This window comes from Mandrillus leucophaeus, unplaced genomic scaffold (genome assembly GCF_000951045.1).
Source record: "Mandrillus leucophaeus isolate KB7577 unplaced genomic scaffold, Mleu.le_1.0 Scaffold66, whole genome shotgun sequence".
NCBI lineage: Eukaryota > Metazoa > Chordata > Mammalia > Primates > Cercopithecidae > Mandrillus > Mandrillus leucophaeus.
Window position 1 is genome coordinate 4,747,393 of NW_012107141.1, and position 10,664 is coordinate 4,758,056.

A 10,664-nucleotide genomic window follows, 5' to 3' on the forward strand; every position below is an offset into this window, starting at 1 on the left:
GCCTGTAATCCCAGCTACTCAGGAGGCTGAGGCAGGAGAATCACTTGAACCTGGGGGGCGGAGGTTGCAGTGAGCTGAGATCGTGCTACTTCATTCCAGTCTGGGTGAAAGAGCGAAACTCCGTCTAAAAAACAAAAAGGAGCAGCTGGGAGCTGGGGTAGGTGTGAGGGAGGGAGGGCACCAGCTAAAAGGGAGCTGAACTTGAACTTCACCCCTCTTCCAATGACTGCTCTTCTATACTGTCAGTTCTTCCAGACGTGACCTCCCTCAACCCCCCCACATAACCTCCTTTCCCAGCATAACTAAGCCCAGGAGTTCCCATCTCCCAGTCAGACTGGCCCCTCCCACCACCCCCTACCCACAGCTGTTACCTTCTCTGAGCCCGGAAGTTAAACTCCCATTCAGTGGGAGGGTGAGGAAGCTAGGACAGGAAAATTCTAACATCAAGTAGTAGAAACGAAGTATCCTGCCTGTTTAAGACACCAGCCACCCACAAGCCTGCTCTACTCTGCAAAATACACCCAACTCTGAGATTAATTTTTCCATTCTCAGCAGGTAAACCTTTACAAAAACTTAAGGATCACCTTAGGCAATCAATTTTGGGAAGCTGTAGACTTTTCTGAAATTGGTAACATTTGTGAACTTTTTCCCTAAGAAAAGTTAGTAGATGTATGCAATTTTAAGAGGTTCATACACCTTCTGAGAATCACTGTTTAAGAACTTCTGGCCTATTCAGAATAACACCTGACATATAGTAGACGCTATCATTTGTTGAATGACTGAACCAATTAATTCATCTCCTAAGTAAAGAAGGGAACCCATACTTGTTGAGGGCCTATATAGGACCATGAACTGGGGACATAAACTCAGCTTCACAATAGCACTGATGAGGCATGTTCTACTAAGCCCATTTTACAGTGAGGAAAGAGAGGACCAGCCGGGCGTGGTGGTTCACGGCTGTAATCCCAGCACTTTGAGGTGGATCACGAGGTCAGGAGTTCAAGATTAGCCTGGCCAACATGGTGAAACCCCTTCTCTACAAAAATACAAAAATTAGCTGGGCATGGTGGCATGTGCCTGTAATCTCAGTTACTCAGAAGGCTGAGGCAGGAGAATTGCTTGAACCACGACCCAGGAGACGGAGGTTGCAGTGAGCCGATATCGCGCCACTGCACTCCAGCCTGGGCTACAGGGCAAGACTCCGTGTCAAAAAAAAAAAGAGAAAGAAAGTAAGGACCAGAAAAAAATAAGCCAGTTGCTGAGGGTCATACTACGAGCAGAGGCAGGACTTTAATCCATGTCTGTAGCAGTCTCTTGGTGAGGGTCATCACCTCAACAATTATCTAAGTGGCTGTCATTCATGCAATTCTCAAGGTTCAGAGAGGTGCCACAAAAGAGCAAACTAAAGCCTCTCCCCTAATATTCTCTTTTACACAGAACATAGATAGCAACTTGAAACCATATTCTCGCAGGGCACAGTGGCTCACACCTGTAATCTCAGCACTTTGGGAGGCCGAGGCGGGCGGATCCCGAGGTCAGGATTTGGAGACCAGCCTGGCCAAGATGGTGAAACCCCATCTCTACTAAAAATACAAAAATCAGCCGGGCATGGTGGCGTGTGCCTGTAGTCCCAGCTACTTGGGAGGCTGAGGCAGAAAAATCGCTTGAACCTGGAAGGTGGAGGTTGCAGTTAGCCGAGATCACGCCACTGCACTCCAGCCTGGGCGACAGAGTGAGACTCCGTCTAAAAAAAAAAGAAATAATATTTTCAATGTTGGGGTCGGCCTCCCAGTTGCAAATCCCACCACAATACAGCAGCAATTATAACTCTCAACTACAATTACGTTTGCATAGAGCTTCACGGTTTACAAAGCCCAGGTTACGTATTGCAGTTATCCCATTTCACAAATTAAGAAGTTGAACTGAGGCCGGGTGCAGTGGCTCACGCCTATAATCCCAGCACTTTGGGAGGCCGAGGCGGGAGGATCACGAGGTCAGGAGTTCGAGACCAGCCTGGCCAACATGGTGAAACCCCGTCTCTACTAAAAATACAAAAAGTAGCCGGGCGTGATGGCGGACGCCTGTAATCCCAGCTACTCAGGAGACTGAGGCAGGAGAATCGCTTGAATCAGGGAGGCGGAGGTTGCAGGGAGCGGAGACTCCAGCCTGGGCAAGAAGAGTGAAACTCCGTCTTAAAAAAATAAATAAGCTGAACTGAAAGCGTGGCCTAATAAGTGGTAAGGAGGAACATTTCCCCCAAATTTCTTGTTATTAGTGCTTTGCCTGATCAGATATGGGAGATTTCCCCCTCCCGCCAGCTTGCTGGATGACAGCGATCCGGCCTGGGCTCTGCCCTGGGGAAGACAGGAAGAAGGCAGTGAAAATGGTTAAGTCCTCTTATTGCAGGCGCCAAAATGGGGCAGAAACCCTGCAGGAAGTCCAGGCCTCTGAGTCCAATTCCACCCCCGTTCCCCTCCTCGGATCTGCTCGGGTCCTCCCCATCCGGACCCCATCCCTTCGGACTACCTGGCCAGCTCCTTTCCTTTCCCCATCCCCACCCGGGGAGACCCCGCGCCCAGCAGCTCACCGCGCTCGGGCACTGCTCCCTCTGCCACGCCTGTCAAAGCTCGGCAAACATCCGGCTCCGAGGTGGAACGGGAACCGCCCCCTCCCGCTCGCCTCTATCCCCAACCACTTCCGCCACACCTCCAACCCACTTCCGGCCCCAAACATGGCCTTTCCAGAAGCCCCGCCCACTTCCTGCACTCGCCGCCTAAGTGCCTGCCCCGGGGAGGTAACAGCATAACTCTCCGACTCGTCACTCCCAAAAAGAGGTGGCTGGAACAACAGTTCCGCTTTCCCAGCTACTCGAATGCCTGGTGCACCTCCGGAATCCTAGGTTCTCATTGCTCTCGGACAGAGTTCTGCCTCCCCAGTACTCCCAAACTCCCAGTCTTGTGCACCAATGAGGTCCAACTCTGAGGCTTCTTTCCTGAGAAAAATATTTGAAAGTCCGTTACTGTTTCCTGGAGGAGCTGAGAAGAGGACGCTCACTTCCGGCGTAGGGAGGCTTTCTGACCCGGAATGGAGGAGGCGGAGGAGCCGCTCTTGGAGGGGAAGAACGCGCTGCAACTGGGTAAGCGACCTGCGATGTCCGCGACCCTCAACCTTGGCCCAGATGGATCTGACGCTCTTTGGTCAGCTTTCTGCTCAGTCTCCTCTCCTCCCGATCCCAGGATCCTCCAGTGTCCTCAGAGTCGCTGGGGGCTTCTGAAGAACCCTTGAGCCTCCTCAAACCTTTCAGGGCCCCCCTTAGAGCCCTCACCTGTTCCTCGGGCTCCGCAGGCCCAGCTGGACCTGCGGTTTCCTCCCACACCTTTCCCCACCTCACACCTTCTTGGGCGGCTCCCTCACCGTCTTCTCTTCTCCCTGCAGCCCCCGAGCCGCGCCTGGGCCTGGACTTAGGATGGAACCCCTCTGGAGAAGGCTGTACGCAGGGCCTCAAAGACGTCCCACCCGGGCCGACCCGAGCCATCCTCGCTTTAAAGAGCCTCCCCCGGGGCTTGGCTCTTGGCCCCTCACTCGCCAAGGAACAGCGCTTGGGGGTCTGGTGTGTCGGGGAGCCCCTACAGCCCGGCCTGCTGTGGGGGCCGCTGGAAGAGGAGTCTGTCTCCAAGGAGAAGGGCGAGGGAGTAAAGCCACGGCAGGAGGAGGTATTGAAGGATAGAGCGGCTTCTCTCCGCCCTTGAAAATGTAGGGGAGGTTTGGACATTTCTAGACAGCTTTTCAATTTGAAGAAAGAGAGTATTTCAAGAGGTAGGAGGTGGTCTTATCCCTTCTCTTCAGGACTGCCTCCTCCTCTTAGCAGCAGCAGTTAAAGAAAGGAGGTTCGAAAAGTTGTTTAAATTGGAATCGTATAGTGTCAGCAGTGAGGAAGGTCAAGAATTAAGGTTTTTGGAATTAAGAAAGCATGGGATCAAATTCCAGCCTTGTCACCTAGTTGGTTAAATTACGTGCCGCATTTAATTCATCTATGAAACAAAGCAATAGCTCTCTTGGGATTATATGGAGGCGCTGATGAAATAGTGAAGATAAAAGGTTTCACTGCACGATAAGTACCATTTTATTTTGTTTATTTTGTTTTTCTTTTTTCTAAGACAGTCTTGCTTTGTCACCCAGGCTGGAGTGCAGTGGCACGATCTCACCTTACTGCAACCTCCACCTCCCAGTTCAAGTGATTCTCATGCCGCAGCCTCCTGACTAGCTGGGATTACAGGTGTGCACCACCACACCCAGCTAATTTTTGTATTTTTAGTAGAGACAGGGTTTCACCATGTTGGTCATTCTGGTCTCAAACTCCTGGCCTCAAGTAATCTGCCTGCCTGGGCCTCCCAAAGTGCTGAGATTACAGGTGTGAACCACCGCGTCTGGCCCAATAAATACCATTTTAAAAAGCTGGTGTTCCTTATTACTTTTTATGCTTAGTCCTCACTGGAAGACAGTAATGTGTTCAATTTAGTAATTCTCCATACCCTTGGGAGGGAAGTGAGGAGACAGACTTTTTGGTCCTTACTGAATGAAGAATCAGATAGCACTCTCTTGTTAGAGGAGAACCAGAGGCTTGTAACCTTCCAGGAGTTTCATCTTAAATTTGTCCCAGGAAAGTTTCATCTAGTTGTTTTTTTTTTTTTTTTTTTTTCCCCTACCCGACCCCCTCGAACACATTTGAGAAGGACTTTTGTTGGTTTATTTCAGAACCTGTCATTAGGTCCATGGGGAGACATGTGTGCCTGTGAGCAGAGTTCTGGCTGGACTAGGTAAGTCAGAGGAGAGTGTGTCATGAATATTCATTCCTTTGAGGCTTTCTGTTGTGGCTTGGGATGGAACCGGACACTGACTGCCATTCCCTATTCAGTGCTCTTTTGCAGTGAATGTTCCAAAGGCGTGGCGTCCTTTAGGACCCAGACTGCCTGGGGACTGGGGCTTTCAGGGAAGACCACTTGAATAGTGAGTATCTCATAGCTGGCTGTTACTTTGCGTTGCAGCTTGGTGCAGCGGGGCAGACTGGAGAGTGAGGGAAATGTGGCCCCAGTGCGGATCAGCGAGAGGCTCCATCTGCAAGTGTACCAGCTGGTGCTGCCAGGCTTTGAACTGCTGCTGTGGCCCTGGCCTTCCTCTGAGGGCCCAAGTCTCACCCATCCCAGGCTGGACAAAGAGGCAGCTGTAGAAGTGGTGACAGAAGTGGGGTCTGCTGTTCAGCAGGAAGTGGCCTCCCACGGGGAGGATGCAGCAGAACCTTGCACAGGTATGTGTCAAATAAATGCTGGTTCCCCAGCAATTTCCCCACCAAAACAACCTGTTGATAAGACAAAGCAGAGTTTATGGCTCATTGCAGTAAGGAAGGACACTATATAGAGTCTTAGTAGCTTTTCAAAGTCTGTTTGAAGGTGGATGTTTCAACATGGGATAGGAGGGTGGGGCTTGATTACTATTGGGTAAGGATTGTGACTGAGTAGCTTAGGGTTGGTAGATACAGCAAGGTTAGAATTTTCAGGCAAGGGACAGTCTCGGACTATAAATTGTCATTCAGTGCTTTCTGTTGAAGAGCAACAGGTCTGTTCTTTGGAATAACAATATAGATATTTGCAACTTTTACCTTCTTAAGAGCTTCCTGGAGTAGTAAGGAAGAGAGTAAGCTTTGTATGTACAGGGTTTCCAGCCTCCTATGTTTCTTCTCTCTGGTGTGGGGGTTCTTTTATGTTACAGATGAGCTAAGGTGTGAAGGGGTTTTTTGGTGTGTGTGTGTGTTTTTTTTAGATGGAGTCTCACTCTGTCACCCAGGCTGGAGTGCAATGGCGTGGTCTCAGCTCGCTGCAGCCTCCACCTCCCAGGTTCAAGCGATTCTCCTGCCTCAGCCTCAGCTCATTTTTTTTTTTGTATTTGTAGTAGAGATGGGGTTTCACCATGTTGGCCAGGCTGGTCTCGAACTCATGGCCTCAAGTGGTCTGCCTGTCTCGGCCTCCCAAAGTGCTAGGATTACAGGTGTGAGCCACCATGCCTGGCTGGAAGGGGGTCTTGAATCACATTCTAAATATGTGTCTCCAGGGGGCGAACAAGGGGATCCTTCATCTGGGATGGCCTTATTCTAGCGATTATCCAGATAGCCGGGACCCCATGGCTCTCAGGAGTGCATCTCCAAAAGGCGCCTAAGGCTGGACAGGAAGATGTATGGAGTGTGCACCCCATGCTCCAGGGAAGAGATTGGCATCATTGCTCCCTATAAAGCTTAGGGACTGGGTGGGAGAAACATCTGTTCCTGTAATTCCCTGGTAACACCACCGGGATTGAAGATCCCTAACCCCAGCACCCCATCCTTGCCTTCAGATCCTGGTTCCCACTCACCCCCTGGCATCCAAGCAGAGAGTATGGTGAGCCCTGGACTTAAGTTCCCAACCCAGGACCAACTTTCCAAGAATAGCCAGCCACTTGGCCCATTGCTTCAGGATGGCAACGTGGATGAGGAATACCCGCCCCAGGCACAGATGCCACCTGAACTTCAGAGCAACTCGGCTACCCAGCAGGACCCAGATGGCAGTGGAGCCAGTTTCTCATCTGCCAGGGGCACCCAGCTGCGTGGCTACCTGGTCAAGAAGTTACACAGCCCCAATGATCAGTGCCCACCCAGAGCAAAGGCCCCAGAGCCTGGAGCCCAGCAGCCTGGCTTCTCTACTCTCTCACGGAGCCCTCCTGGCCCAGCAGGAAGCTCCCCAAAGCAGGGGCGACGGTACCGGTGTGGAGAGTGTGGCAAGGCATTCCTGCAGCTGTGCCACCTAAAGAAGCACGCATTCGTGCACACAGGCCACAAGCCCTTTCTTTGCACTGAGTGTGGCAAGAGTTATAGCTCAGAGGAGAGCTTCAAAGCCCATGTGCTGGGCCACCGTGGGGTGCGGCCCTTCCCCTGCCCGCAATGCGACAAGGCCTATGGCACCCAGCGAGACCTTAAAGAGCACCAGGTGATACATTCAGGTGCCCGGCCCTTTGCTTGTGACCAGTGTGGCAAGGCCTTTGCCCGCCGGCCCTCCCTGCGGCTGCATCGCAAGACCCACCAGGTGCCAGCCGCCCCTGCCCCTTGCCCATGCCCTGTGTGTGGGCGACCCCTGGCCAACCAGGGCTCCCTGCGGAACCATATGAGGCTCCACACAGGAGAAAAGCCCTTCCTGTGCCCGCACTGTGGCCGGGCGTTCCGTCAGCGGGGCAACCTGCGTGGGCATTTGCGGCTCCACACCGGAGAGCGTCCTTACCGCTGCCCGCACTGTGCTGATGCCTTCCCTCAGCTGCCTGAACTGCGGCGCCATCTCATCTCCCACACCGGGGAGGCCCACTTGTGCCCCGTGTGTGGCAAGGCCCTCCGAGACCCACACACGCTCCGAGCTCACGAGCGCCTGCACTCTGGAGAGAGGCCCTTTTCCTGTCCCCAGTGTGGCCGTGCTTACACGCTGGCCACCAAGCTGCGGCGCCACCTCAAATCTCACTTGGAGGACAAGCCCTACCGCTGCCCCACCTGTGGCATGGGCTATACCCTCCCGCAGAGCCTCAGGCGGCACCAGCTCAGTCACCGGCCCGAGGCGCCCTGCAGCCTACCCTCTGTGCCTTCTGCTGCTTCTGAGCCCACCATGGTGCTCCTGCAGGCTGAGCCACAGCTGCTGGACACACACAGAGAGGGGGAAGTCTCCCCTGCCAGGGATGTTGTTGAGGTCACCATTTCAGAGAGCCAGGAGAAGTGCTTCATGGTGCCAGAGGAGCCGGGTGCCGCCCCCAGCCTGGTGCTAATCCATAAGGACGTGGGCCTTGGCGCCTGGGCAGAGGTGGTGGAGGTGGAGATGGGCACCTGACAGCTTTACCTTTTCCTGACACGGTTCCATAAAGACCTGTGCTTTCTCACTGCTGCGTGTCTGCATCTTCTTTCTTGGGGTTGCCTAGTAGGGATTAGAGTCTACTATGAGAGATCAAGGACTTCCCTTCCCGCTTAAGAACCACCAAATCGAGTTCTAAGCCTGCTAGGTCAGACCTCTTCTGAAGCAGAGGTCTTTGTGTTGACATCCGGTAGAGCTTGTTCTGCCTCCTTCCTTAGGAGCGCCATAGGGTGCTTATTGATTAAGCACTGCTGCAGGCACCCAGTGAGGCAGTGGTCGTTGGCAGCGCTACTGCTGCCTGGGTGCTTAGCGCTGGGATGGTCACACCCATAGAGCTCCTTGAGGGACGGGCACTTCAATTTGGAAGCAAATTGAATGGCTGTTAAGACTGAACACCTTAGGAGGTGACTAGAGCCAGATCCGTGCCCCTCTGTGTGCCTGCCTGCTCTAAAGGCAGTCCTGTTCAGGGAAGGACGTGTGTTTTGCATTGACTGTGACCTGCACTGTGCTAGGCACTGGGGCACAGCTATAGACATGATAGGCAGTACCCTTTACTGATCACCCATGCTGGGGGCAGGGAGGCAGAAATCACTGGATGAAAGTTCAAAGGGGCATAGCTGGGTACTGTGAACTTGTTTAATGGGGCAATTTAATGTGGTCTAGGGTGCCTGGGAAGATGTCCCCAAGAAGAAGAATGTTCAGCCCTTACTGTGGGCTAGTGCTTTATATAATCCTCATAACAACCCTGTGAGGTAGGAGTAGTGGTTTTTTTCCTACAGATCAGGAAACTGAAGAGCAAAGAGCTTTAAGTATCCCGCCCAGGATCACAGTGCTACAAGTGTGTTCAGATCCCAGCCCACAAAACCTCGCGCCGGCGTCAGGCTCTTCACTGCTGCACTCTCCTGCCCCATGTTTCAGCTGTGGCTCGATGGATGCGGAGGTGGGAGGGGAGGTGGTGAGAGACTGGTAGGTCTGAACTACTGGGACCAATATGGCTGGGCGGGGAAAGACAGGGAGAGGGAGGAGGGCCAGATCACATAGGATCATGGCTCAGGAGTTTGGACTTTATTTTCAGGACATTGAGGAGTACTTTGAAGGGTTTTGAACGGGAATAACAGGATCAAAATTGTGTTTGAAAAGACAACTAGGAAATGGATTGGAAAGCAAAATGAAGTTGTGGCCAAGTCAATTAGGAGTCTGCAGGGTGCCTGGGAAAGGGGTGGTAGCTGTGGAAACACAGAGAAATGGAATCATCCACCCAGCATATATTTACTGAGTGCTTCCTGAATGCTAGTTGTTAGGGATGTAGCAGTGACTGTTTCTGTGTTCACATTAGCTCACCTTCTAGCATGAAAAATGACAAATGCATGTCAGATGGCAGTAAAAGTGTTAAGCGTATTAAAAGTAATGCAGGGTGGCCGGGCACTGTGGCTCATGTCTGTAATCCCAGCACTCTGGGAGGCCAAGGTGGGAGGATCACTTGAGCCCAGGAGTTCAAGACCAGCCTGGGCAACATAGCCAGGAGTGGTGACACGCCCTTGTGGTCCCAGGTTCTCAGGAAGCTCATGATGGAGGATTGCCTGAGCCCAGGAGGTCGAGGCTGCAGTGAGCTGTGATCAAGCCACTGCACTGGAGCCGGGGTGACAAAGAATGGGAGTGGGATTTACAGAAGGTGGTCATCAAAGGCCTCTAAGAGCAAGGCTTAAGCAGAGGCCTGAATAATGGAGAGGAGGATGTCGGGGAGGAGCTGGATTCTGAACAGGGCACAGTGAGGACAAGCCCAGTGTAGACAGCAGGAACAGGGAGACCAAGACAAGAGTGTGGAAGGAGATGAGGTCAGAGAGGCGCCGCAGAGGCTGGGTTAGGGCTGTTGGTGGGCGGCTATGTGCTCCAGGAGGCACAAGCGACCCAATTCAAAGACAGTGGAAAAGAGGGAGGTCTGACTCAAGATTTCTTTGTTTTTTTAATTTTGTTTTGAGATGGAGTTTTCCTTTGTCTCCTAGGCTGGAGTGAAGTGGTGTGGTCTCGGCTCACTGCAACCTCAGTCCCCCAGGTTCAAGCAATTCTCCTACTTCAGCTTCCTTAGTAGCTGGGATTATAGGTGCCTGTCATCATGCCCAGCTAATTTTTGTATTTTTAGTTGAGACGGGGTTTCGCCATGCTGGCCAGGCTGGTCTCGAACTCCTGACTTCAGGTGATCCACCCTCCTTGGCCTCCCACAGTGCTAGGATTACAGGCATGAGCCACAGCGCCCAGCCTCAACATTTCTCAAGTAAGTAGGTAAAGGTGGGACCTGGGACAATTATGATTTGGGTTTGGGATGAGTTCTGAGTTTGAACTCATCCCAAAGGAGGTCAGCAAAGGGGTTCTTGGGATGTAAATGAAACCTCACATGCAGCAGCCCTCAGAGAGAATGGATGATAAATGTTTCTGTCAGACCTTTAAAGGTGTCAGACTTGGCTGGGCATGGTGGCTCACACCTGTGATTCCAGCACTTTGGGAGGCCAAGGCAGGAGGATTGCTTGAGCTCAGGAGTTGGAGACCAGCCTGGCCAACATAGCGAAACCCTGGCTCTATTAAAGATACAAAAATTAGCTGGGTGTGTTGGTACGTGCCTGTGATCCCAGCTACTCGGGAGGCTGAGGCATGAGAATCACTTGAATCCAGGAGGTGGAGGCTGTAGTGAGCCAAGATCACGCCGTTGCCCTCCAGCCTGGGCAACAGAGTGAGACTCTTTCTCAAAAAAAAAAA

The 10,664-nt window shown here is 52.4% G+C and overlaps 2 protein-coding genes across 3 annotated transcripts in view; one reads left to right on the forward strand and one right to left on the reverse strand.

Annotated features, from left to right (window-relative positions):
* The window catches only part of ARHGAP1 (Rho GTPase activating protein 1), a 29,544-nt gene extending 26,842 nt beyond the window's left edge, over positions 1-2,702 (reverse strand). The window contains exon 1 of the mRNA XM_012001391.1: positions 2,588-2,702. The gene's annotated coding sequence lies outside the window, so the exon portion shown is untranslated. The remainder of the gene's footprint in view (positions 1-2,587) is intronic.
* Positions 2,703-2,802: 100 nt separating this feature from the next.
* On the forward strand, positions 2,803-7,945 carry ZNF408 (zinc finger protein 408). 2 transcript variants are annotated; one of them, XM_012001393.1, is made up of 5 exons: positions 2,803-3,136; positions 3,436-3,713; positions 4,756-4,817; positions 5,046-5,305; positions 6,385-7,945. In XM_012001393.1, the coding sequence occupies exons 1-5, from the start codon at positions 3,085-3,087 to the stop codon at positions 7,890-7,892; spliced, it is 2,160 nt and encodes a 719-aa protein (XP_011856783.1). In that variant the 5' UTR covers positions 2,803-3,084; the 3' UTR covers positions 7,893-7,945. The 2 variants fall into 2 exon arrangements, with proteins under 2 accessions (XP_011856783.1, XP_011856784.1); XM_012001394.1 differs by lacking the exon at positions 2,803-3,136 and adding an exon at positions 3,151-3,175 and having other exon boundaries at positions 3,433-3,713.
* Positions 7,946-10,664: the final 2,719 nt, after the last annotated feature.